General features: G+C 48.7%; 1 protein-coding gene and 2 long non-coding RNA genes across 3 annotated transcripts in view; 2 read left to right on the plus strand and 1 right to left on the minus strand.

The window, feature by feature from the left end:
- The first annotated feature begins 6,421 nt into the window (after window positions 1-6,421).
- Window positions 6,422-9,992, plus strand: LOC127003267 (ADP-ribosylation factor-like protein 4C). Its single transcript, XM_050869751.1, has one exon. The coding sequence runs from the start codon at window positions 7,616-7,618 to the stop codon at window positions 8,234-8,236; it is 621 nt and encodes a 206-aa protein (XP_050725708.1). The 5' UTR covers window positions 6,422-7,615; the 3' UTR covers window positions 8,237-9,992.
- Window positions 9,993-18,043: 8,051 nt separating this feature from the next.
- Window positions 18,044-20,680, minus strand: LOC127003373 (uncharacterized). The gene is made up of 2 exons (XR_007757059.1): window positions 18,714-20,680; window positions 18,044-18,567 (listed from the first exon to the last, which is right to left on the minus strand). It is a non-coding gene; the product is annotated as an uncharacterized LOC127003373 (long non-coding RNA).
- A 2,694-nt stretch (window positions 20,681-23,374) lies between these two features.
- The window catches only part of LOC127003402 (uncharacterized), a 4,806-nt gene continuing 2,470 nt past the window's right edge, over window positions 23,375-25,710 (plus strand). Inside the window, exons 1-2 of the long non-coding RNA XR_007757066.1 lie at window positions 23,375-23,596; window positions 23,744-25,710. The exon at window positions 23,744-25,710 is cut by the window's right edge and continues 2,470 nt beyond it. This is a non-coding gene — a long non-coding RNA (uncharacterized LOC127003402). The remainder of the gene's footprint in view (window positions 23,597-23,743) is intronic.

The following is a 25,710-nucleotide window of genomic DNA, read 5'->3' on the forward strand; positions in this document are numbered from 1 at the left end:
CCTTAACTCCCTCACCCTGCCTCCCTTCCCCCACCTCTTTCTCCCTTCCTTCATCTCTCTGTCTCCCTCCCCTTCTATACACATATACTACTTCTAAATCATATACACGAAATGGGTTGTCACATCCTTGAGTCACGCCTCCTTCACCCTCTCCCTCGTGCATCACCGCGGCTGTCTGATTCAATCTTGCGCCCAGACTTTATGTGCCAGAGCGCCTGAGAGCAAGGAGGCCTGAGAGAGAGGGAGTGTGTGTTAGTTGGGGTCCACTCTCGAGGCCTATAAATGTATGTGTGTGTGTGTGTGTGTGTGTGTGTGTGTGTGTGTGTGTGTGTGTGTGTGTGTGTGTATAGCTGATGGTGTTTTTGCTGTTGTTGTTGTTTTGTGGTGTGGCGCCCAAAACGTTTGATACTACGAGTCCCTATCTTCTGGGTGCGCCTCGTGGTCACTCTCTCAAGGAAGAAGTGTATTTTTTTATCTCTTTACAGCATCCCTCGCCGCCCAGTCCGAGGATATCCTTATTATTACATACAGTTGTCCGCCGTCAATATCGCCGCAGGGACAAAGGGAGGGGCTCTGCTGACTGCTATCTCTTCACACAGCTGTATAGATTTGAACCTCTCTCTCTCTCTCTCTCTCTCTCTCTCTCTCTCTCTCTCTCTCTCTCTCTCTCTCTCTCTCTCTCTCTCTCTCTCTCTCTCTCTCTCTCTCTCTCTCTCTCTCTCTCTCTCTCTCTCTCTCTCTCTCTCTCTCTCTCTCTCTCTCTCTCTCTCTCTCCTCCAATCTTCTGCTATATATATTTTCCCTGTCTCCCCTGTCCTTCACCTTCTCCTTCATCTTTCCTATGTCTGTTCTTCTATTTATCTTTATTGTTTTCCTTCTCTTCTGATTTCTATTTCCTCTCTCCTTTCTCCCTCCTCCTCCTCCTTTCTCTTTCCTATTGTTATTATTCTCCTCTTTCTCGCATTTTTTCTCCTTTTTCTTTTTTTCTTACTATTTTTTTCTTTTTTCTATTCTTATTCTTCTGTTTCTCCTAATTCCGTTTCTCCTTCTTCTCGTTCTTCTCTTTTCCCTCCTCCTCCTTCTTATCTATTTTCTATTCCTGTTCTCCTCTTCCTCTCTCTCTCTCCTTTATTTCTCCTTCTTCTTTTCATTCTCCTTCTATTTCTTCTTATTTTTCTTTTTCCTCTCGTCCTCCTCCCCCTTATCTCTTTCCTACTCTTATAATCCTCTTCCTCCTTCTCTCCTTTCTCCTCCTCCTCCTCCTCCTCCTCCTCCTTTTTCCTCTTCTCGTTCCTCTTAATTTCCCTCGTCCTCATTCTCATTCTTCTTCATTTCATCCTTCTCGTAAACTCGTCCATGCTCTCTCTTGTCCTCCTCCTCCTCCTCTTCCTGTTCCTCTTCCTCTTCCTCTTCCTCCTCCTCCGCCTCAAGCCTCACTGCCTGTCTCCTTAAGTCCTTCCTCGCCCCCTTCGTGATCCCAACAAAGGTTCTCACGCCACACACACACACACACACACACACACACACACACACACACACACACACACACACACACACACGTGGTGATTACGTATCACGAGTGTAGGACATGATCAGGCCTTGGTGAATACATATTATGAGTCTAGCACATGATCAGGCCGTGGTAATTACGAATTACACCTACTCCCATTAGCCCCCTCCCTCCCCATTACCGTTAACCCCCGCCCCTTTTAATTATCAGCACGCAATTTACTGACCCCATTTACCCAGTATTCGACACCTCACATGACCTATTTTCGAGTTTCACCTACTCCCATTAGCCCCCTCCCCCCCCATTACCGTTAACCCCCGCCTGTTTTAATTATCAGCACGCAATTTACTGAGCCCATTTACCCCATATTCGCCACCGAACATGAGCTAATTACGAATTCCACCTACTCCCATTACCCCCCCATTATTATTGAGCCCCGCCCCCTCTAATTATCACCACGCGGAGGAGGAGGAGGAGGTGCATGCGTGCGTGCGTGCGTGCGTGCGTGCGTGCGGGCTCGTGTGTGTGTGTGTGTGTGTGTGTGTGTGTGTGTGTGTGTGTGTGTGTGTGTGTGTGTGTGTTTGAATGAGTGAGTGAGTGAGTGAGTGAGCGAGCGAATAAGTGAGTGTGTGCGTGCGTGCGTGCGTGCGTGCGTGCGTGCGGGCGGGCGGGCGGGCGAGCGGGCGTGCGTGCGTGCGTGCGGACGGGAGGGCGAGTGTGTGTGTGTGTGTGTGTGTGTGTGTGTGTGTGTGTGTGTTTCAAGTTTGTCTTGGATTGGCGATTAAAAATCTCGTGTTAAAACGGCGTTCTAGTTAGGACGTTGTAATGTTACTGCTGATGCGGGCAGAGTTTCCGCCCCATTTTTCCATCTTGTTCCCGATGCCGAGCGAGTGGAATTGCGTTGATTTGAACGCATTATTACGTGTTCCCTCTTAGGGGAAGGCCAAGTGTTTTGGTGGTTGGCGGGCATAGCTTCTGCCCGGCCTTTAGCGGGCAGAGTTTCCGCGTTAGTTGTTCCATGTTGTTTCCCGATGACTTTGAGTGAGTGAAGTCACTCCCTCCTGTATTGTCGGTTGAAAAGCTCGTGTTAAAATGGCGTCCAAGTTAGGGCGTTGTATTTTTCACGTTGCTTTTGCGGGCAGAGTTTTCGCCCCCTCTTGTCTCGTGGTGGCGAGCGAGTGGGAATGTGTTGCTTTGCACGCATTATTGCGTTAATCTCTCTCTCTCTCTCTCTCTCTCTCTCTCTCTCTCTCTCTCTCTCTCTCTCTCTCTCTCTCTCTCTCTCTCTCTCTCTCTCTCTCTCTCTCTCTCTCTCTCTCTCTCTCTCTCTCTCTCTCTTTTTTCTTCCTTTTTTTTCCCTTTCCCTTCTTCTTCTCTACCCTCCCTACCTTCCTTTTACCTCCCTCCCTTCCTTCCCTTCCTCTCTCTTCCCTCCCTACCTACCACCCTCCCTCTACCCCTCTCACTCTCCCTACCTCTCTTCCCTCTCTCCCTCCCTCCTTCCCTCCTCCCCCGTCCCCCCCTCAGGCAGGTAAGCACAGGTAACGACGGCTCTTGTTAACATGAACAATGCGAGGGTTCCCAGGTGTTCTCTCTCTCTCTCTCTCTCTCTCTCTCTCTCTCTCTCTCTCTCTCTCTCTCTCTCTCTCTCTCTCTCTCTCTCTCTCTCTCTCTCTCTCTCTCTCCGCAATATTAAGCAATTCCAGGTATCAGACGAGCCAAACTTTCGGTGTTCAGAGAAGAGTGAAAAGTCAGAGCCATTTCTTTTAATACCCTTCTTCTATTTGTCTTTTTTCTTCCTCTTTCTTTTATTTTCTCTCTTTCATTTTCGCGTTATTTCTTTCCTTTTCATTCTCTCCATTCACTTTCATATTCTTTCCTTCCTTTCCTTTACTTCCTCTTCCTTTCCGTTCTTTCACTGTCATTTTGTTTTCCCTTCTCCTTTCTTTTCTCTCCATTTCCTTTGCTTTCCTTTCTTTCCTTATTTTTTCCTTTCCTCTCTCTTCCTTTCTTTTCCTTCTCCCTCCTTTCCGTTCTTTCACTGTGATTCTGTTTTCTCTTCTCCTTTCTTTTCTCTTTCTCCATTTCCCTTCATTTCCTTTTCTATCTCTTTCTTTCCTTCCTCATCCTATCCTCCCATTCCATATCCTTCCCTTTCTTCCCTATTCCTAGTCTTCCCTTTGTTTCCCTATCATTTCCTTTCCTTCCTTAACTATTTCTTTCCCTTCTTCTCCTACCCTTTCCTCTCCTTCCTTATCCTTCTATTTATCTATCTCTCTCTCTCTCTCTCTCTCTCTCTCTCTCTCTCTCTCTCTCTCTCTCTCTCTCTCTCTCTCTCTCTCTCTCTCTCTCTCTCTCTCTCTCTCTCTCTCTCTCTCTCTCTCTCTCTCTCTCTCTCTCTCTCTCTCTCTCTCTCTCTCTCTCTCTCTTTCTCTCTTCCTTACCTTACATTCCCCTACCCTCCCTCCCTTACCTTCCCTTCCCTTACCTTACCTTACCTTACCTTCCCAATCCTTACCTTTCCCTTACCTACCCCTTCCCATACTATTTCCCTATCTTTCCATTCCCTTACCTTACCTTACCCCACCCTTCCAACACCCGCCTCCCTACGTCCCCCTCAACCCTAAAAAAATCCCAAACTTTTTTCTGAAATAATATCGTTTCCAATTTTTTTCTCCCTTTCAAAACACTGATTATACGACTTTTTTTGGAGGGGATGCAATTATTTTCTGGGGGGGGAGCGGAGGGGGTTAGCTTATTCATAGTGCTCTCTCTCTCTCTCTCTCTCTCTCTCTCTCTCTCTCTCTCTCTCTCTCTCTCTCTCTCTCTCTCTCTCTCTCTCTCTCTCTCTCTCTCTCTCTCTCTCTCTCTCTCTCTCTCCCCCGGCTTATCTTCGTTATCTACATCTACTCAGCCTCCTTCCCGAGTCTCTCCTTCAAGCCTGATAACGAAGGACCCTTTTGAAGCCGGCCTGAGATCGATGTTGGGAGGAGGAGGAGGAGGAGGAGGAGAGGACGGAATGGTGGTGGAAGAAAATTAATGAACTACGAGAGAAAGGGTAATGCAATGAAGAAGAAGAAGAAGAAGAAGAAGAAGAAGAAGAAGAAGAAGAAGAAGAAGAAGAAGAAGAAGAAGAAGAAGAAGAAGAAGAAGAAGAAGAAGAAGAAGAAGAACTAGAACAAGAACAACAAGAAGGGGAACAACAACAACAACAACAACAACAACAACAACAACAAGGAGAAGAAGAAGAAAAAAAAAGAACAAGAAGAAGAGGAAGAAGATTAAAAATAGCAAGAGAACAAAGAAGCAGAAATAATATTAAATGAAAACCTTGACAAAGACCAGCGGAAAAAGGAAGAGGAGGAGGAGGAAGAAGAAGAAGAGGAGGAGGAAGAAGAAGAGGAAGAAGAGGACAGGAGCAAGGACGAGGTTGAGGACGAGGAAATAGCAAGGGGATGGACCACTTCCTCCTCTTCCTCCTCCTCCTCCACCTCCCTCTTCCACGTGCCTCCCCCAATACCTCCTCCTCTTCCTCTCCTTACCTCCCTCTCTTCCACCTGCTCACCTCCTTCCTCTCTTCCTCACTTACCTCCCTCCACCTGTTACCCTCACCTCCTCTTCCTCCTCTTCCTCTCTACTTTCTCCCCTCCTTCCTGTCTCCCCCCTTACCTCCTCCTCCTCCTCCTCCTCCCCCCCCCGGCAGGTGAGTCACGGCGCATCCCGGGAAGAGCTTAAAGGTCATGTACCACTTGCGATGTAAACAAACCCGCCACCTCAAGACATGGCTGAGTGGGATGGGGGAGGAGGGGAAGGGTCATAGGCGGCGCTACATAACTCTGCTTCTCTTTCCTTATGCATGGAGGTAAATAGGCAAGGTTAGGTTAGGTTAAGGTCTGGGTTATGTTAGGTAAGGGACAAGGTTTGGGGGACATGAGGAGCTCGGGGTGGGAAGGGGCGTTGAGGGGTCATAGGCAGCGCTACATAACTCTGCTACTCCTTCCTTATGCATGGAGGTAAATAGGCAAGGTTAGGTTAGGTTAAGGTCTGGGTTATGTTAGGTAAGGGACAAGGTTTGGGGGACATGAGGAGCTCGGGGTGGGAAGGGGCGTTGAGGGGTCATAGGCGGCGCTACATAACTCTGCTTCTCTTTCCTTATGCATGGAGGTAAATAGGCAAGGTTAGGTTAGGTTAAGGTCTGGGTTATGTTAGGTAAAGGACAAGGTTTGGGTTTATAAGGAGCTGGGGGAGATGGAAGAGCGGGGAAGGGTCGTGGGCGGCGGCGCTATGTTGCTGCTGGTGCTGTTGATATTCTTTCGTTATGGATGAAGTTAAGTATACAGTGTTAGGTTAGGGAAGGTTAGGGAAAGGTTTGAGGGACATGAGGAGCTAGGGGCTTGGTGGGAAGGGGAGAAGGGGAAGGATCATGGGCGGCGCTAACATAACTCTGCTCCTCTTTCCTTATGCATGGAGGTAAATAGGCAAGGTAAGGCAAGAGGAAGGGATGGTTAGGTTAGGTTAGGGAAAGGTTTGGGGGACACGAGGAGCTGTGAGCGCTAACATAACCCTGCTACTCTTTCTTATGCATACTGGTAATAAGGAAAGGCTAGATTAAGTTGGGCAAAGGTTTGGGGCAAGGTTAAGTAAGAGGAAGGAAAGGTTAGGTTAAGTTAGGGAAAGGTTTGAGGGGACACGAGGAGCTGTGGAGCGCTAACATAACCCTGCTACTCTTTCTTATGCATACTGGTCATAGGGAAAGGCTAAATTAAGTTAGGGAAAGTTTTGGGGGGTCGTGAGGAGGTGGGAAGGGGTCATGCAAGGCGCTTTGTTGCCCGTGTTGTTGTTGATGCACTTTCCCTATGCACGGAGGTAAGAAGGCAAGGTTAGGTTAAGTAAAGGTCAAATATGCAAGGTTAGGTGAGGTAAAGGTCGAGGTTTGGGTGATGAAACACAGACTTGGGAGGAGAGGAAGGCGTCGAGCAGCTGTGACGTAATTGATGTTGATAATGACGGCGTTGACACCTCCGGGCTCAAATTATGTCATTCTTTTAGGAGTAACTTCTGTATTACTTAGCGAGAGTAGCGTCTTGTAGGTAATGGTTTTAGGATTTTTTTTTTGTTTGTTTGTTTTTTGTTTTGTTTGTTTACTTGGCTCTCGGTTTGCCTCCCCAAGTGTGCCGGTAAAATGTAGCGATGCCCGGCGAGGTGTTGCGTGTGTCGCCTCTCATCCCTGCCGCCAAGTGGGTCATTGAGGTCGACTTAAGGCCTAGGATCGGGGGCAAGACAGTCTGTTTAAAAAGGTCTCTTGTCGCTCCGTCCCGCGGCTGCTGCGAAGCCTCGGCCGCGTGAGGGACCGAGAATTACGCGTCTGCTTTTCGGTGAACTGTAATTTCACGTCTTGGAAACTTGACAGGCACACGTAATGGCCAGCGGAAGTGTGTTAGCCCGCTTCCTGAGGTGCTTCGTAATCTAATAATGCTAGTTTGAGTGTTTTCGCATCGGAAATCACGTTTTACTCGATCTTTCCACATTCCGCTGCTTCCGTCGTCCTTCTGAGAAATTATTGGAAAATAACCCTCGCACCTGAGTCTGGCATCGGCTGGGTTTCCGTTTTCCTCCACAGCCGGCGGCGACTCGCTGGTGGCGAGCGACGGAGCCGCTGCGCCGCCGCACGGCACCAGTCCTACTTTGTACGCTGGGCGGGGAAGTTGTGTGCCGCTGCTCCCGTCTCTCGCTCCGCCTGTCACACAAGACTGCCGCGCGAAGTCAGACCCAAGACGGATCGGCAGTGTTGGCTCGCGGCAAGACCATGGTGACTCGGGGCGGGAGCCCAGCGATGCCGTGGCCAGAGTGACGTGCCGATACACGGGTTATGATGTGGTGTTGGGACGAGTCCCTGCAGTGAAAGCGGCGGTGACGCCTGGCGCCAGGCGGGCCGGGGACCTCGACGAGAAGGGAGGTAGTGATCCCCGCCGTGTCCTCACGAAAGTCGCCACTCACACTCACGACTGTCGACCTCTGTCGGCGGAGTCCTCCTGAAGGCCGCCAGGCATCAGGAGTCAAGAGCTCCGCCCTCCGCGGGATGCTGCCGTCGCTGAGGACGTGAGGATGTGTGCCTGCCTGTGGGCGGGGCTGGTGGGGGCGGCCCAGTACCTGCTGTGGGAGGCGGCGGCGCTGGTCAGGCCGCCGGCACACGTGGTTCTCGTGGGCCTCGACTCGTCGGGCAAGACCACGGCACTGTTCCGCCTCCGCTACGGCCACTACGTCAACGCCGTGCCCACCGTCGGCTTCAACACCGAGAAGGTGCGGGCGGGCGGCGGCCACTGGCTGGTGTGGGACGTGGGCGGCGCCGAGCGGGTGAGGCCCCTGTGGCGCTCCTACACGCGGGCCACGGACGCCCTCGTGTTCGTGGTGGACTCCAGCGGCGGCGAGGAGCGGCTGGAGGAGGCGAGGGTGGAGCTGCAACGCCTGAGCAAGCAGCAGACGGCGCAGTGCGTGGCTCTGAACAGGCCGCGGCCGCCCCTGATGGTGCTGGCCAACAAGCAGGACTTGCCCGGGGCGCGGGAACCCCAGCATCTGGCCAAGGCGCTCGGCCTGCCGGAGCTGCCGGACTCACAGTCGTGGGCCGTGGCGCCCGCCTGTGCCGTCACGGGCGAGGGTCTGGACGAGGCCATGGCCACCCTGCACCAAATGGTCCTCAAGACGCGGCAAGCACACAAGCGTCAGTAAAGGGCCTTGTCTTCCCTGCCTCGCCACGCCCAGCCTGGCGCCAGCCGCGGCGGGACTTCGCTCCCCAGCACTCGCTGCGCCTACACGTCGAGACAACACGTGCAGAGCCGCGCAGAATGCAATCAACGCGAGTGAAGTTCCTCCGTGGCGAGGCGCCGCCCCCTCCCCTCCGCCCGCCGACCCCACACGCTGCACTAATTACGCCCCGTAAATGTTTGGGAATGAGTGACCCACCGTGGCGTGCGAGCCGCCCCGCGGCCCGAGGCCTACTCCACGCACACACGCACGCACGCACGCACTGGCCGCCTACTTAAAGTGAAGTTGTGCATAAGTGGCGGCGCCCATACAACGCAGGACAACCCGGCGGCCAGCTGGTCACCCCGGGGGGTAGGGCGGCACCGGCCGCCTGAGAAAACGTGTGTTCCTAAAGCTATCAAAGAAACACTCCAATAGCATAAATATTAAGGCCACTTGTTTGCAAATTTTGTTGAAGAAAAAGACTGTGTTGAAGTACGGCCAGGGAAGTTGGAAGCAGCGGTTTAGGAAGGAAAATTGAGTTAGCGCTGGGAAGAGCAAGACAGGAAACAGATGTTGCTGCCTCCACGTGGAAGCCTCAAGTGTTTTCGTCAGTGAGTGTCTTTCCCGAGGCGACGTCTCCCGCCTCTGCCTCCTGTGTTCCTGTGTTCTGATTATCGTAATTCTTGCCTCGGTTCTCTTGTGTCAGGGAGCTCCGGAATGCCTGTTGTTCGGCGGGTGTGTGTGTTGGCTCCGGGCCGTCAGCGGGGCACCGGACCGTCTGTCGTCACGTAACTCAACGGTGGCACGGCCGGTGGCGGGCCATTGTGTGGAGGTGACTCTATAGGGACCCTGCCATTACACCCCATCTCCCGCACCTCCCATCTGCTCTCCCCTCCTCTCTCCCTTACGGCTTACCTCATTCCCTCACCTCCCATCTGCCCTTCCCTCTGCCCTCCCTCCCTCCCTTCTCACGTCTTACCTCATTTCCCTCGCCTCCCATTTGCCTCCCTCCTTTCTCACGTCCTTCCTGCCTTCTTTCCTTGCCTTCCACAGCCTCCCTCCCCACCCCTCCCCTCCCCCTTCTTCTTCCTCACGTCTTTCCTTAACCTCCTCCCCGCCCTTCACCTCCCCATCCACGTATCTTGTCCCCATCTATCCTCGTCCCGTCTTCCTGTCTTTGCTTTCCCAGGTCTTCCTCAGCCTCCCTATCCACCCCTCATCTTACCCTCTGTCTCCCCCTCACCTTTCTCCCTTACGTTATGCTCCCTTTCCTTGCCTTCCTCAGCTCCCCTCCCCATCTTCCTTACCCCCTCTTACCTTCCTCTCTTTCCTGCCTTCATTCCCTTCCTAAGCTTCCCTTCCCTACCCTTCTCTACTGTCCTTCCTTACACCTTTCCTGCCTTCCCTTCCTTGCCTTTCCTACCCTTCAACCGTACTCTCCTTCCTTACATCTCTCTCCCTACCTTCCCTTACCTTCCTCAGCCTCCCTCCCTGATGCCCCTCACCTCGCGACCTCTGCCTTCCCTCCCTGCCCCCTGACCGACCCCTGTGCTCCCTGAACCCTGCCGTCTCCACCTGGGTTCCCTAATTGCCCGTTTCCTTTCCTTTCCTCTCGCGGGTCGCTGCCATGGAGAAGGATAAAAGGGGGAGGAGGAGGAGCGTTAAGGAATGGACGGGGTGTGTGTGTGTGTGTGTGTGTGTGTGTGTGTGTGTAGGGAGGGAGGTGGAGGAGAGGAGGAGAGAGAGTACAAATGGAGGAAAAAAACGGTTGGAGGAGTGACGGAGAGACGAGGGATGGAGGGAAGGAGGGAAGGAGGAACTGGTGACCTATCTTCCCGGTCTTTACACGCCCCCTGACCCGCCGGATGCAGAGGTCACGCCGGAGGAGGAGGAGGAAGCGGAGGAGACGGCGGGAGGAGAGGAGAGGAAGGAGGCGGCAGCTACGTGTCTGGCAAACTGTGACTCTGATACACTTCTTGCTTTTCGTGTGCTTTCCTCCTCCTCCTCCTCCTCTTCCTCCTCCTCTTCTGCAAGGGAGCCACACGTTTCGCACACAGCGGCGGCCAGGGTGCAGAGAGCCAGGCACGTAGAGTCAGCACCCGTCACTCTCTATCGCTGCTCTGTCTGTTTGCCTGACACTGCTTGATTCTGAGCCTCGTTCCGCTCGCTTCATCCCCCGCCCGGTGCTCTTACCCGTAAAACTTTGTGGCCTATGAACCTCCTGAACCTCTGACCCTCCCCAGAGAGTTCATTTATATAGTCAAAGCAATCATTGGGCTTTAAATATCTTTCTCCATCTGTTTGCCTGACACTGATTGAATCCTCCTCGTTCTGCTCGCTTCATCCCCCGCCCGGTGCTCTTACCCGTAAAACTTTGTGGCCTATGAACCCCCTGAACCTTTGACCCATCCCACCGAGCTCATTTATATAGTCAAAGCAATCAGTGGGCTTTAAATAGCTCTCTCTGTTTGCCGGTCACTGCTTGGTCTCCCTTCCTCGTTCCCAGTCCCTTCACTCCCTCTCCAGTTCTCTTGACTATATGATTTAACCTCAATTTCTATAACTAAAGCAATGAATGGCCTCTAAATAACTCTCTCTGTCTCTGCTTGGACAATGCGTAGCCTATATGATTCAACCTCAATTTTCATAACTAAAGCAATGAATGGCCTCTAAATAACTCTCTATGTCTGTTTGCTTGGACAATGCGTAGCCTATATGATTCAACCTCAATTTTCATAACTAAAGCAATGAATGGCCTCTAAATAACTCTCTCTGTGTTTGCTTGGACAATGCGTGGTCTTCCCTCTCTCGTTTCTGTCCCTTCACTCCTGTCCAGTTCTCTCGACTATATACTTTTAATCCCATAGCGACTTCTCTTCCATATACAGCCAACGTAATCAGTGGCCTTTAAATAGCTCTGTCTGTTTGCCTGGACACTGATTGATCCTCCCTCCCTCGTTCTAGTCCCTTCCCTCCCTGTCCAGTTCTCTTAACCGTACACTCTAACCCCCCAGGAACGACTCCATTTGTATAGCCAACGTAATCAGTGATCTATATTTGGTGATAAGATTGACTTCCCTGAGTTACCCGACATGTGTTCGCTTCACCTCCTTCACCCGTAGACTTTAACCCCCCAAGAACGACTCCATTTGTATAGCCAACGTAATCAATGATCTCTGTTTGGTGATAAGATTGACTTCCCTGATTCACCCTGTGCTCGGTTCACCTCCTTCGCCCTATATTCTTTAAACCGTGAATCCTCTTGGCGCTGCACCCTCTGAACTTGACTTCCCCCGAGCCCATTTCTATGCCAAACCCAATCACTGATATCCAAATAGTGCTATGTCGCTTGTCTCACTTCCAGCCACCTCATAAGAACATAAGAACGTAAGGAGTCTGCAAGAGGCCGGTTGGTCTATACAAGGCAGCTCCTGTACACACAACCCCACCTTACCTCACCATCCATCGCTTTATCTAACCTCTTCTTGAATGTATCTATGGTATCTTTGGCAAATGTTCTTGAAACCGTAAGACTTCGTGGCGCTGCACCCCCTGAACCTAACTTCCCTGAGCCCATTCCTATGCCAGCACAATCAATGACCTCCAAATGACGCGGCTTGCCTTACTCCGTTCCACCTCCTTCACTGTTAACCGTAAACCTTCGTGGCTCCGTTTCCCTTCTGAACTTAACTCCCCTGGGCCCATTTCTATGCCAACACAATCAATGACCTCCAAATGACGCGGCCTCGGGGTGTTTTGTGGCCGCCTGTGTGCCGAACAATGGAAGGCCGCACTCACCCCCTCCCGCTGCTGCCCGGCCCTGGATGGCGCGGCGCAGTCCCGTGGTGAACCGTCACGTCCCCGAGCCGAGAGTCGTGTTATGGGACCCTCGGGCTGACGGCGCCTCGCAAACAGTAGAGGTTCCGATCCCATAAACGAGGAACTGTGGATATCGTTCTGGCATACACCCTCTCATTTCCCGTCCCCTTAACCCGTCCGCTTCTACCCCGTCCTCCTCTTTACCCGTCCCTCTACCTGTGGCAAATAGGAGGTCAGCGTACAGTAAGGTCACGTTCCCCTATTGTTTGTTAAGCCGCAGAGACGCAGAGCGAGGCCGTGGGAAGACCAGGCCGTCAGGTTTTGTTTAGGTCGACGGGTTGGGTTGGTTTGGGAAGATCTGTTTGTGAGACACGCCCTGGTCTGGTCCTTCTCCTCCTCCTCCTCCTCCTCCTCGTCCCGTTTTTCCCTTCCTCTTTTCTCTCTCTCCCTCGGTTCTCTCGCTCTTTCGCTCTCTTTCTCTCACGTAATCCCATCTTCCTTCCCTCCCTAACTCCCTCTCTCCCTGCTTTCATCCGTGCTTGCCTCCCACCCCACCTCCCTTCCCTGCCTCCCTTTCAGCCTCCCTCACTCCTTTCCTTCAACCCCTCTGCCCTACTCACCTTCGTACCTACCTCCCTACCTCCATCCTTCTCTCCCTTTCCTTTGCTTCCTTCCCTCTCTCCTCATGATTTTCTCTTCGATCACTGAAACATGGCCTGAATTTTCCTTTCCTCCCTTTTCCTCTTTCCCTCCCTCCCTCATTTAATCAACAGCCCCGTGAGTCACGATTTGATAAGTGAGAGATTACCTGAGTTTACCTTCCTCTCTCTCTCTCTCCCTTTCTCCCTCCCTCCCTCACTTCTTCCAGCCACCTCATGAGTCACTACCGCGTTACTGACACACAGCCCGAAGCCACATATCTGCTCTTACCCCCTCTCGGCGACACACTATGAAAGTCACACCCTCACTCACACTTAACACACTACGTCACACCTACACTGGCTTTAAATCCACATTCCATACAGAGGCTCTCATCCACACCCTTGAGATTATAAGTCACATCACTGTATTGAGAGCCACAGTATCAAAAGCTCATGGCGTCACACCTTTGATAACACAATGCAAAGTCACAGTAGCGCCACACCCTCGAGTCACACCTTTAATCCAGATAAACGACCCATCACTAACCACATCCTTGGGTTAACCTCTGTCACACTCCGCCGGGCCACACCACCACCACACTACACACACAGAGCATCAACAAACAATGAAGTCACACTCTTGAGACTAACCCAGTGACCATGCACTAACCACACCCTTGGGCCATATCACTGTCACACTGATCTAGACCACATCCCTGACACAATACTTCACACTAAGAGCCACATCCTCCATGGAAAAGCTCTCACACACTATCCTCCAAGCCACACCATTGCCATACTAATCTAGACCACATCCCCCACACACTACTTCACACTAAGAGCCACACTCACCATAGAAAAGCTCACACACACTATATCCTGAGCCACACCATTAACACACTATACATTTAAGCCACAGCACTGAGTCACATCACCAATACACTTCAAGCCACACCTGCCCTTGACCAAACAGCCCTCCCATGACACCCTGAGGCCACACTCTGTCCCGCCACATCACCTGAGAGACTTGTCAAGGTGAGAGAGAGAGAGAGAGAGAGAGAGAGAGAGAGAGAGAGAGAGAGAGAGAGAGAGAGAGAGAGAAACGGATGTGTCTCTTTTCCTCTCTCCCTTCCCTCCCTCTCATCCCTACCTATCATCCATCCTCTCTCCCTCCTCTCTCCCTCCTCCTCCTCCCTCCCTCCCAGTCACTCCATCTCTCCACCGGCCTGTTTCCACCATTTTTTTAGGTAAGAAGAAAGAAAAAAATGGCTAATAACTGTCACCTTGATCTTGAGTTACGTGAGACAGACGGAATTTAATAAGAAGTTGTGGATTGTCTTGTATTACATTATTATTATTATTATTATTTTTTTTTTGGTTGAGATGAGTCACGGATGCTCCCTTGTAATGATGACGATGATGTTTGTATCTGTTTGTCTGTTTGTTTGTGTTATCTATATTCCCTGTGTTCTAATGTTATGTACTACCGAGTGTGTGTTTGTTTGTTTGTTTTATGTCTTCGTTTTATCTCGTGTGTTTTACTTTTTATCATTATCTCTCAGTCTACCGAAGCTTTAAAAGTAGATTATAAGTGAGACGGAGGAGGAGGAGGAGGAGGAGGAGGACCAGAATGTGTAAAAAAAAAAAAGAGAAGAAGAAAAGGTCAGTGAAAAAATATATTAGCAAACACACAAACAGACGTACATATACCTGTCTAATGTGTGTGTGTTTGTGTGTGTGTGTGTGTGTGTGTGTGTGTGTGTGTGTGTGTGTGTGTGTGTGTGTGTAATTCCCTAAAACATATGTATACTTTCAACACACACACACGTACACACACACAAACACATGATTTCATATAGCAAAGCACCCCATTCAACTGAGCGTGTATGTGTGTGTGTGTGTGTGTGTGTATAGGGCATTCCACTACGGTCTGCCTCTCGCCTGTGATACGAAGGTGGTGTGTGTCCATGTCTCTATCTCTCCTGTCTCTGTACCGTACCGTTGCGACCCCATAGGCTGCTGTATTTTGTATCGTCTCGTATGTGCCGTCTCGCAATGGGTTAGCGTCTAGCGTCTGTCTATAGCGTCGCCTTGGCTAGTCTTGTGATGTATCTATAGAGGGAATGAGACTTGATGCTTGTGACTCCCTCTCCCTCTCTCTCTCTCTCTACCTTTCCAATCCCTTCCCTTCGATCCCTCCCTCCCCTTCCATCCCTTTTTTAATTTGCATATTCCGGTGATATTTTCTTTATTTTAGGGTTAACTTACTCCCCTCCACTTCCCTCCACTCCCCTTATCTCCCTCCACTTCCCTCCCTTGTTATTATTGGAATTCTCCACTCCCTTCCACTCCCCTCCATCTCCCTCTTCATCAGTTCCCCTTACAAGTCATTCCACACTTCTCCATCATCCCCCTCCTCCTCCTCATCCTCCTCCTCCACTGCAGTCCCCTCCAGTATCTCCACCTCCCTCCCTCCTTCCCTCTCCTCCCGACCCCTCCTAACCTCAACCACAGGGATGTAAGAGAAGGAGGAGGAGACGGAGGGAGAGCGAGAGGGAGGGAGGGAGGAAAGGAAAGGTGAGAGAGGAGGAAGAAAGGTGATAGTTGATGAAGAAATAAGAAGAGGAATGGGAGTGAGAAGAAAAGAAAGAAAGGAGGGATGGAAGGGAGGTCATGTTAATACAGCTAGAGAGAGAACGTCAGCCGGGATCAGGTTACCTATATGCTTATGCTGACGACAAGGTTTATTTATGCTGTCAGATCGAGCCCACCACCTCCCCACTCCCCCATATATACTGGCCAAGGCTGACGCTCTCTCCCTAGCCGCTACTATTTGAAAGTGTGCGTGTGTGCGTATGTGTGTATGTGTGTGTGTGTCTCTCTATACTGTATACCTATTTACCAGAAGTATTATACGTTATCGGGATATGATTGTATACACCTTGATTAACACATGTATACACACTCTTATACATACATACATTCATATATACATTCCATCCATACATACATTCATACATACATACATACACACATACACACTTTTATAAGAATATTTATCCATTCACGCCAAAGAAATAGTCTCGCATTTATATTTGTGTTTTTTTACTTCCATTTTTTTGCATAACAACTGAAGAGGAAAGGAAGGAAGGTGTGTGTGTGTGTGTGTGTGTGTGTGTGTGTGTGTGTGTGTGTGTGTGTGTGTCTCGTTATGTCAACACGTATTGCTGTATTTAAATGACAATAGCAATAATAATAACAACAACAACAGCAACAACAACAATTTTGAAGCCACCTGCAACCAAATTTAGGTGATATTTGTTGATATATTCGTTATTTTTTTTTTATTGACTTTTTGAGAGAGAGAGAGAGAGAGAGAGAGAGAGAGAGAGAGAGAGAGAGAGAGAGAGAGAGAGTAGTTTACTATGAGCTACTTTTCCTTTATTGGTCTGTCTCCTCTACTAGAAAAAAAAAAACACCACCACCACCACCACCACAATTACCAACAACAACAACACTACCCCCCGCTATCACCACCACCACCAACAACAACAACAACACCATTGCCACTAACACCACCTACACTACCACCACTACCACTAACACTAACACCACCACCAACACCAACACCACTACCACTAACACCACCACCACCACCACCAACAACAACAACAACAACAGGTCAGCGTGTCGGGGTGCCGTTGCGTCGGTGCGGGGCCTCGTCGGGGGTGACACGGTGACCCCCGACCACGGAGTCACGGGGTCAACGAAAGGTCACAGCAGGCTTATATTTTCGTTCACTTTTAAAAACGCAAAAAAAACAAAAAAACATCCATTCACTTGCTCCGTTGGCCTAAAAATCGTGGTACTGTGTCAGGTAGCCAATGTTTACCTGTATTTGATTAAGGTCACAATAAGGTCACAGCAGGCTTCTATTTTCGTTCACTTTTAAAAACGAAAAAAAAAAAAAACATCCATTCACTTGCTCCGTTGGCCCAAAAATCGTGGTACTGTGTCAGGTAGCCAATGTTTACCTGTATTTGATTAAGGTCACAATAAGGTCACAGCAGCTTTCTTTTTCGTTCACTTTTAAAAAAATTCGCTTGCTCGTTGGCCTAAAAATCGTGTACTGTGTTTACCTGTATTTGATTAAGGTCACAAGAAGGTCACAGCAGGCTTCTATTTTCGTTCACTTTTAAAAACGCAAAAAAAAAAAAAACATCCATTCACTTGCTCCGTTGGCCCAAAAATCGTGGTACTGTGTCAGGTAGCCAATGTTTACCTATATTTGATTAAGGTCACAATAAGGTCACAGCAGGCTTCTATTTTCGTTCACTTTTAAAAACGAAAAAAAAACATCCATTCGCTTGCTCCGTTGGCCTAAAAATTGTGGTACTGTGTCAGGTAGCATGTTTTTACCTGTATTTGATTAAGGTCACAAGAAGGTCACAGGTGTTAATAATCGTTCACTTTTTAAAACGCCCCCAAAAAATCACTCACTCCCTTACTCCCTTGCCTTAGAAATCGTGGTAACCTATGCTCACCTGACCCTCGTGTACCTGCATTAAATTAAGGTCACAGAGAGGTCACAGGCGTTCTATTTTCGTCCACTCTTGAAAAAAAAAAAAACAGCAAAAAAATCCACTCCCTTACTCCCTTGCCTCATAAATCGTGGTGGTGTCAGGTAGGCCATGTCCACCTGTCTCCCTGGTTGATATTATTATTTTGGGGAGGTGGTGGTCGAGTGGTCAGTGTGGGGGCGTGGTGAACCCGAGGACATAGATTCGAATCCCACAGATGTGCACGCTGGCACTTTTCAACCAACTCTGAGTGGTGGAAGATTACCCACATGCTGCCCAGATCCACAGTCAACCCTAACTTCAGCGATTTCAGTTAACAAAGAGGAGATGAAATGTACAAGAAGGCGACAACTGAAGTTTCTGGGTCATGTGCTGAGAAGGAGAGGATTAGAAAGTGACTGCTTGCTTGGAAGAGTGGAAGGAAGACGAGCAAGAGGACGTCAAAGAATTAAATTTATGGATAGTCTGCTACAAGACATTGAAGACACAGTGTGGCAGGAGTTGTGAGAATGGCTGATGATAGGGAGAGACGGAGGTCCATGATCGCCGACGTCACAAGACTGGCATCTCGGTAAAGGTAAAGAGGAGCACTGGAGGGCAGCAAGGGCCAAGCAAGAGTCATACATCACGGCATCACTATAAATAAAAATTCGCCTGCGTCACTAGTGGGCTGGGGGCATTCAAGAGACACCCCAAGATAGCCTACCGGCGCTATAGGGAGCACCAAAAAAACAACAACGATGAATTAAGGTCACAGAGGTCACAGGGTTATATTTTCATTCACTTTTAAAAACGCAAAAAAAATCCCTCCATTCACTTGCTCCGTTGGCCCAGAAATCGTGGTACTGTCAGGTAGCTCGTGCCCACCTTTCACTTACGCACATGTTTTAATTAATGAATGGTACTGTCAGGTGGGCAGCGTAACACCTTTCACCTATGCACCTGTATTTAATTAATGTGTGGTGCTGTGTCAGGTAGGCTACGTGTTCACCTTTCCCCCCGTGCGCCGGTTTTAATTAACGTGTACGGTCACAAAGAGGTCACAATGTTCCAGTTTAAAAGCGTGAAAAAAATTCCACCGCTGCCGCTGCCGCGTATTCCCCCATCCCTTGTGCGACCTACAGAATATAACATGTACAGTGCATCCTCTGAAGTTATATTATTTATCTCGTATATGTATCACTAAATTCAATGTATATGGGTCAGAGTATTCTATTCTCTGTTATATTTTCAAGGACATCTAACTCATCTCTTTCCTTCATTCACATCTCACCTACAGAAACTCTTGTATATCGTATCTTCCAGAGTTGTATTTCTCTAGTATTTGTACCGCTTAGTTTAATGTATAAGAGTCGAAGTATTCTATTCCCTATTCAATTTTCAAAGACATCTAATTCATCTCCCTCATTCACATCTCACCTACAGAAACTCTTGTATATCGTATCCTCCAGAGTTGTATTTCTCTAGTATTTGTACCGCTTAGTTTAATGTATGAGAGTCGAAGTATTCTATTCCCTATTCAATTTTCAAAGACATCTAATTCATCTCCCTCATTCACATCTCACCTACAGAAACTCTTGTGTAAAATATCATCCAAAGTAATATTATATCTTTTTCGCATCTGTAATACTTAACTTAATGCGTGAGGGTCAAAGTATTATATTGTTCACTCTATTTTCAAAGTCGTAACACTCGCCTCTTTCTCTAATTCACATCAAACGTTCGGAAACTTTTGTATATCGAATCCTCCAAAGCTATTATTTAATCTCGTGTCTGTATCAATATATGGGAGTCAAAGTATTCAATCACCTTCTCTATTTTCAAAGGCGTATAACTTGTATCTATCCTTATTCACGAGTTATCCCTAGTAAAAAAAATGTATACAGAATCATCCAAAGTTAAATTATCGTCCTATCTAGTTTGTATCACTTAATATATGGGGATCAAAGCACACTAGTTTTTGCTCTATTTTTAAAAGCATAAGACCCCTCTCTCATCTCCTTCCGTCACCCACATGCAATCCCCAGCAACACGTATATCATGTCCTCAAAACCTACATTACTTTGCTCATCTTCATACCGCTTAACATATGGGGGTCACTGTATAATATTTTTTGCTCTGTTTCCAAGGCGTAAAACTACATCCATCTCATTAAAAATTTTCCCCTCATTCTCAAGCTAACCGCGGAAGCCTGCTGTGTGTGGTGTCATTCGGAGCTTAAGTAACATGCTCGTAAAAGTCACATAAGGAAGTCTTCAAGTTTGCTCGTACACTAAGACAGACCTTTACTGATGCTGCCTTACATGTGTTACGGAGACATACATACATACATACATACATAAATACATACATACATACATACATACATACATACATACATAAATATTTACCTAGATATTTTTGGAGGAATTATAAGTACATCTGTTGGCTGTTAGGTTACACACACACACACACACACACACACACACACACACACACACACACACGCACACACACACACACACACACACACACACACACAAACACACACATTCCTGTAGAACCACACAGCACCTTTACGCTCCTCCCTTATGCCTTCACGCACGAGAACACACACACACACACACACACACACACACACACACACACACACACACACACACACACACGTTAACGAGTAATGAATTTGTGATGGAGGTGACGTGTCGGAGGAAAGGAGGAGGGAGAGAGGGAGGGAAGGGAGAGATGGAGGAAAGAAGAGGAAGGAAGAGGAGAGAAGAAAAAAAAAGCGAAAAGATAACCCGAATCACGTGATCTTGATTGCGTGTTGAGTGGCGGGAGAGAGAGAGAGAGAGAGAGAAGAGCTCATGTAGAAAAGCTCTGGGGAAGTGAAGAAGCTGTTGTTGTTTCCCTGACGGAGGAGGAGGAGGAGAAGGAGGAGGAGGAGGAGGAGATGACCTTTAGGCTCCCACCATTACCTGTTCTCACCTGACCTCGTTTGCCTCAGGATTTCTCTTAATTATTGGTCATTACGACGAGGAGGAGGAGGAGGAGGAGGAGCAAGGAAGCCAACCTGACCTTGCTGACCAGTACATAGGCTAAAGGCGAAACACTCTCTCTCTCTCTCTCTCTCTCTCTCTCTCTCTCTCTCTCTCTCTCTCTCTCTCTCTCTCTCTCACACACACACACACACACGACGATGCTGTGGCTTCCCTCCCCCCCCACCAGCGTCATCTGAGCTGTGTGTGTGTGTGTGTGTGTGTGTGTGTGTGTGTGTGTGTGTGTGTGTGGCAATCCGGCAGCCGCGTGTTCACTTGATGAGTTATGAATATGATTTTCTCTTCCTACTCTCTCTCTCTCTCTCTCTCTCTCTCTCTCTCTCTCTCTCTCTCTCTCTCTCTCTCTCTCTCTCTATCTATCTATTTATCTATCTACCTATCTCTATCTCTTTTACCGCATTTCAAAAACCTTAAGAGACTAATTCACAAATCTCTCCTACTCCTTTCGTATGTCAAACTATAAACGCCGTGAGTCTTATAAGCTACGACAAAGTATAAGAACAGGATCCGATACCCTTTAACTCATCACATCTTTTCTCTTTCTCCGTATCTCTCCCTCACACACACGCCATCACTGAAGCTTAAGACAAAATTACGAGCGTTTGCTAACCCCTCGTGCGCTTGGGTGTAGGTGGCGTGCGTCTTAAGCCACTGCATGATACGGAACACAGGATCACAGAAGCTCTTTTTTTACAGCAAGGGAAGCAGCTCAAGGGCGAAAAATGGGAACAGGGAAAAGAAGGCTTGCTAGACGGCGCTCCAGCGAAAGAAAACAGAACGAGAGGCCAACAGAGAGGTCAATTTTGGGTGGAGAGGTGTTTTGATACTCTCCTCGACCATATCAGTGCTCCGTTCTCCTCTAAATATCACCCTGGTAGCTAAGTCTTGAAGAAACTATAACGAGATTTGCTATGCTGTCATCTGCAAAGCAAGACGAACACGGGATTAAGGGGATCGGTAACACAACAGTCCTCACCGACCCTTCCTTCTCCTGCAAACACAGCATTTAACACCATTGCAGTTCTCTATTCTTCTCTTAACATCAGAAAACATAACCATCTTTACTATCCCGTCACGTGCGAGGCAAGACCAACACGGGATTAAGGGGATCAGTAACACAACAACCCTCACCAACTCTCTTCTTCCTTCTGCCTCTCCCCTCCCTGCACACCCTCCATCCACCCACCCGTATGTCATCACTCTCGGAAACATGCGCATCGATGGTCACTCTGAAGGTTAGTGGTGGTGGCGGGGCCCTGCTGTGGTCGGCCGGGGTCTGGTAGTGTAGCCGCACGCTCCTGTTCTCGTCGCTGTAACGCACGGCTGGCGGTAACACTCCTCGTTTGCGAAAGTCCAGATGACATACTTGGCTGTCCCCTTCTCCTGCCCTCTCCACCGCGACGTATTTCACCTCTTGCGTCGTCTCCTCTCTCTTCCCGCTCTCTCCCATTGCGTCTCCCTTCCTCCTCCTCCTCCTCCTCCTCTTCCCTATCACCCCGCGTTTGCTCATCTGGTGAGGAAACTGTACCCGTAAAAAGTTGTCCTTGATCCTGGGGGCAGAGGAGGCAAGGGAGGGGATCGGGGTGAGTCAGAACGAGCGCTGTGAGGCTTGAGAGAACGGCTGTTATGTGAGCGGTAACTTGCTGCTGCTGGGAAACTGTCGGGCGGCGAGTGTGTGTGCGTGTTTGTGTGACAGCTCTCATGGCGGTGATCCCTGCTGGCGCCCGGGGACAGGGAAGTAGTCAGCTGCACCCTTTTTTCACGTCCCGGGCGAAAGGGGAGTCAGCGGCGGTGGGATTTAAGGCTCGGGAGATGACGGGAATACCGGGTTTACTCTTCAACATTTCGGGACCCAAGAACACATATTTGACAAGGCTTCCGTGGGAGTTTGGGGCATTTCCAGGGGTAGTTTTATGACCCTGATGGTAGTTTGACGAAGTTTCTGCACCATGAACGTAAGGAAACACTCATGGGGACGCGTTTAACCATTCTTTTTGGCCTTTATAAAGTGATGTAGAAGGAAGCGTCTGAGGATACCGACCGACATGGGGCCTATTTGACAAGGCTTTCGTGGGAGTTTGGGGCATTTCCAGGGGTAGTTTTATGACTCTGATGGTAGTTTGACAAAGTTTCTGCACCATGAACGTAAGAAGCACTCATGGGGACGCGTGTAACCTCTTCTTTGGCCTTTAGAAATGATCGGTGTAGGAGAAGGAAGCGTCTGAGGATACCGACCGAAACCTCATGGGGGAGGAGTGTGTGAGTGCGTGATATCTGGCCTTCCCGTGATCCTGGGACGCCGCCGGTCAAGGTAATGGCGCCTGAGGATGAAGAGGGAGTCTGTTGTATCGCAGTTCACGGCGTTAGAGAAAGCAACGTGTTAGTATTGAAGTTTCGTGACCAGAACATGATGGAGAAAACGAGTTAGGAAATGTATATCAAGTGGGTTCATTTGTTATTACAGTCTCGAAAAGGAAATGCTGCCTGGAAACGAAGATGGAGTTTGTTGTATCAGATATTACAGTCTCGAAAAGGAAATGCTGCCTGAGAACGAAGATGGAGTTTGTTGTATCGCAGTTCAGGCCGCGAATGGAAGGGATGTGTTACTGATGAGGTTTCAGGATCAGAACACGACGGAATATACGAGTTATGAAATATATATCCAGTAACTTCCTTTATCATCACAGTCTTGGAAAGGAAATGGTGCTTGGGAACAGAGAAGGCATTGTTTGTATCACACTTCATGCTGCGAATGGAAAGGACGTGATATTAATGAAGTTTTAGGCTCAGGACATGACGGAGTAGACGAGTTAGGAAATACATATCCGGCAAACCTTTTAATCATCGCATTTTCGGGGTTTAGCAATGAAAGAAGAACCTAATGATGGCTTCTAATTGGTCACAGCTGATTCACAATTCTCATAAGCGAATTGGGTCACGTTTAACGAGTTTCACGTGACAGAGCTCTTGAAAACTCTAATACATGGCTGGGAGGGAAAAAGTTTAAAGTCACTCCTTCCGTCATTACTCCTGGACGTGTGAGAACAACCTAATGACAAACTGATTCCCGATTGCAGTAAGGGAATTGAAGCAAGTTTAGAGTTTTACGAGACGGAGATCTTGGAAACTTATATAGCTAGGAGGGAAAAAGTTTAAAGTCATTCCTTGTCATTACTTCTGGACCTGTGAGAACAACCTAATGACAAACTGATTCCCGATTGCAGTAAGGGAATTGGTGCAAGTTTACAGTTTCACGAGACGGAGGTCTTCAAAACTTATAAAGCTAGGAGGGAAAAAGTTTAAAGTCATTCCTTGTCATTACTTCTGGACCTGTGAGAACAACCTAATGACAAACTGATTCCCGATTGCAGTAAGGGAATTGAAGCAAGTTTAGAGTTTTACGAGACGGAGACCTTGAAAACTCTTATAGCTGGGAGGGAAAAAGTTAAATGTCACGGTTTCTGTCATTACTCCTGGAGCTGTGAGAACCTTATGACGGCTGTTAAATGATACCAGCTGGTGCACGATTCTCATAAACGGTTTGGAGCAAGTTTTCAGATTTTCACGAGGCAGGGTTGGTATTCTCAAACGCTTTCACCTCTAACATCAACTCTTTATATACGCCGCAGAGGAGATTAGTTAGGTTCTTATCAGTGTTTTTCAGGCTCACGGTGCAGAAGAATGGTCAAACTACCCCTAGAGTCATAAGGCTACTCCTGGAAATACCCACAGCCCTTACGGAAGCCTGGGTGTGTAGGCCTAGAAGCATTTGAGAATATGGTCCCAGATCTTGAAAACTCAAAGCTGGGAGGGGAAAAGTTTAAAGTCACTCCTTCCGTCATTACTCTGGGAGGTGTGAGAACTGAGAACGGTCAGCCAGGTGCTTTAATAAAAGTGAATACCGCCGATAGCTACCCGACACTCCCAACCCCGTGTCCGCTGCTGCAATCTATGGTCCATGTAATTAAACGTATCAGATTCCCACTGTGACTTCTCCCAAGGCCACAGAGAAGATTAACCGGGTTCTCATTGGTGTTTCTCCTCGTCCATGGTACAGAAGTCGTGTGAAACTATTATTAGGATCTAACTAGCCCATGAAAACCCCAGGAACTTCTACGAGAGGCGAAATGCTGTACCGACAAGTTTAAAAATATGGCTTTATGCTTCTTGTCCCAGTTTGGTCATACTTTTTCTGGAGCTAAAATTCAACACCGCCGATAACTAGTCATTCTTTAGTCCCGACACCCTCAGCTCCGTGTGTCCGCCGCCGCAATCTCCTACGTCCCCTGCGTCAGTGAACTTCCTGCCTCGAGGCGCCGTGAGAAGCCTGGTGTCGGCGGCCGGGGTGAGTGACGCGGCGGGAGAAGGGAGGTGGTGGCGGTACGGCTTGGCACCCACCGCTCCAGCCAGTCTCGTCCGCCTCCTCGTGATCTCTCGTGTACGCGATCTGGGTTTTGACGCCGATGTGAGAGTTGTGGGCTATTGCGATGATACCTGTTTTTGTCTTTCTTTATCTCTCTCTTCTCTTTCCTACTCTTCTCTGCTCTTCTTTTTTCTCTTTTCTTCTCACGACTTCGAACAACAAGTGTGAGAATTTTGTGGGGTTCTGCGATGGTTCCTGTTCCTGTTGCTCTTTCCTTCTCTTCTTTTCTTCTCTTCTCTCCTCTTCTCTTTTATTTTCCTCTCAATGTTGTGGATTAGTGTTTCGATTCTTATTTGGTCTCTTCTCTTCTTTTCGCTACTCTCTTTTCTCTCATTCTCTTTCTAGCTTCTATTCTCTCTTCATATATGTTATTTTCACTAGTTTTTCTTGTTCTTTATTCTTGTTTTTCTTTATCCTCATCCTTCTTTTTCCTTCACCTCTCCACTTCCTGTCTCTCTTCCTCTTCTTCTTCTTTATCCTCGTTCCCTTAGTCACGCCTCCCAAGCACACACACACACACACACACACACACACACACCCGTGGGAGACGTCTTGATACCTCGGGCAACATATACGTAGACTCCCCCAGGCGATCCCCTCTCTCCCCCTTCCCTCTCCTCACTCCCCTCCCTTCCCCTCCCCCCCACCTCTTCCTTCCCCTTCTTCCCCTTCTCTCTCCCCTTCACAACGCACCCTCCATAACGCAACAAGTTACCACCACCACCACCACCACCACCACCACCACTCACCTCCACCTCCCTTGCAGTACGCCTGACAGTTCTTGCTTTGTCACGTGAATGTATCGTCACCAACACCACCACCACCACCACCTTCAACACCAGTATCACCACCATCATCACCACCACCAATATTGCTATCTCTTCGTCACAGTTCACATCTCATAAGTCTTTCTTTTTATTTTTTTTACTTGGCTCCTCATCTTCTTCTCTTCCTC

The sequence above is a fragment of the Eriocheir sinensis genome, chromosome 1 (assembly GCF_024679095.1).
Source record: "Eriocheir sinensis breed Jianghai 21 chromosome 1, ASM2467909v1, whole genome shotgun sequence".
NCBI lineage: Eukaryota > Metazoa > Arthropoda > Malacostraca > Decapoda > Varunidae > Eriocheir > Eriocheir sinensis.

Coding starts and splice junctions, on each gene's coding strand:
- LOC127003267 (XM_050869751.1), top strand. CDS start 7,616: ATGTGTGCCTGCCTGTGGGCGGGGCTGGTGGGGGCGGCCCAGTACCTG.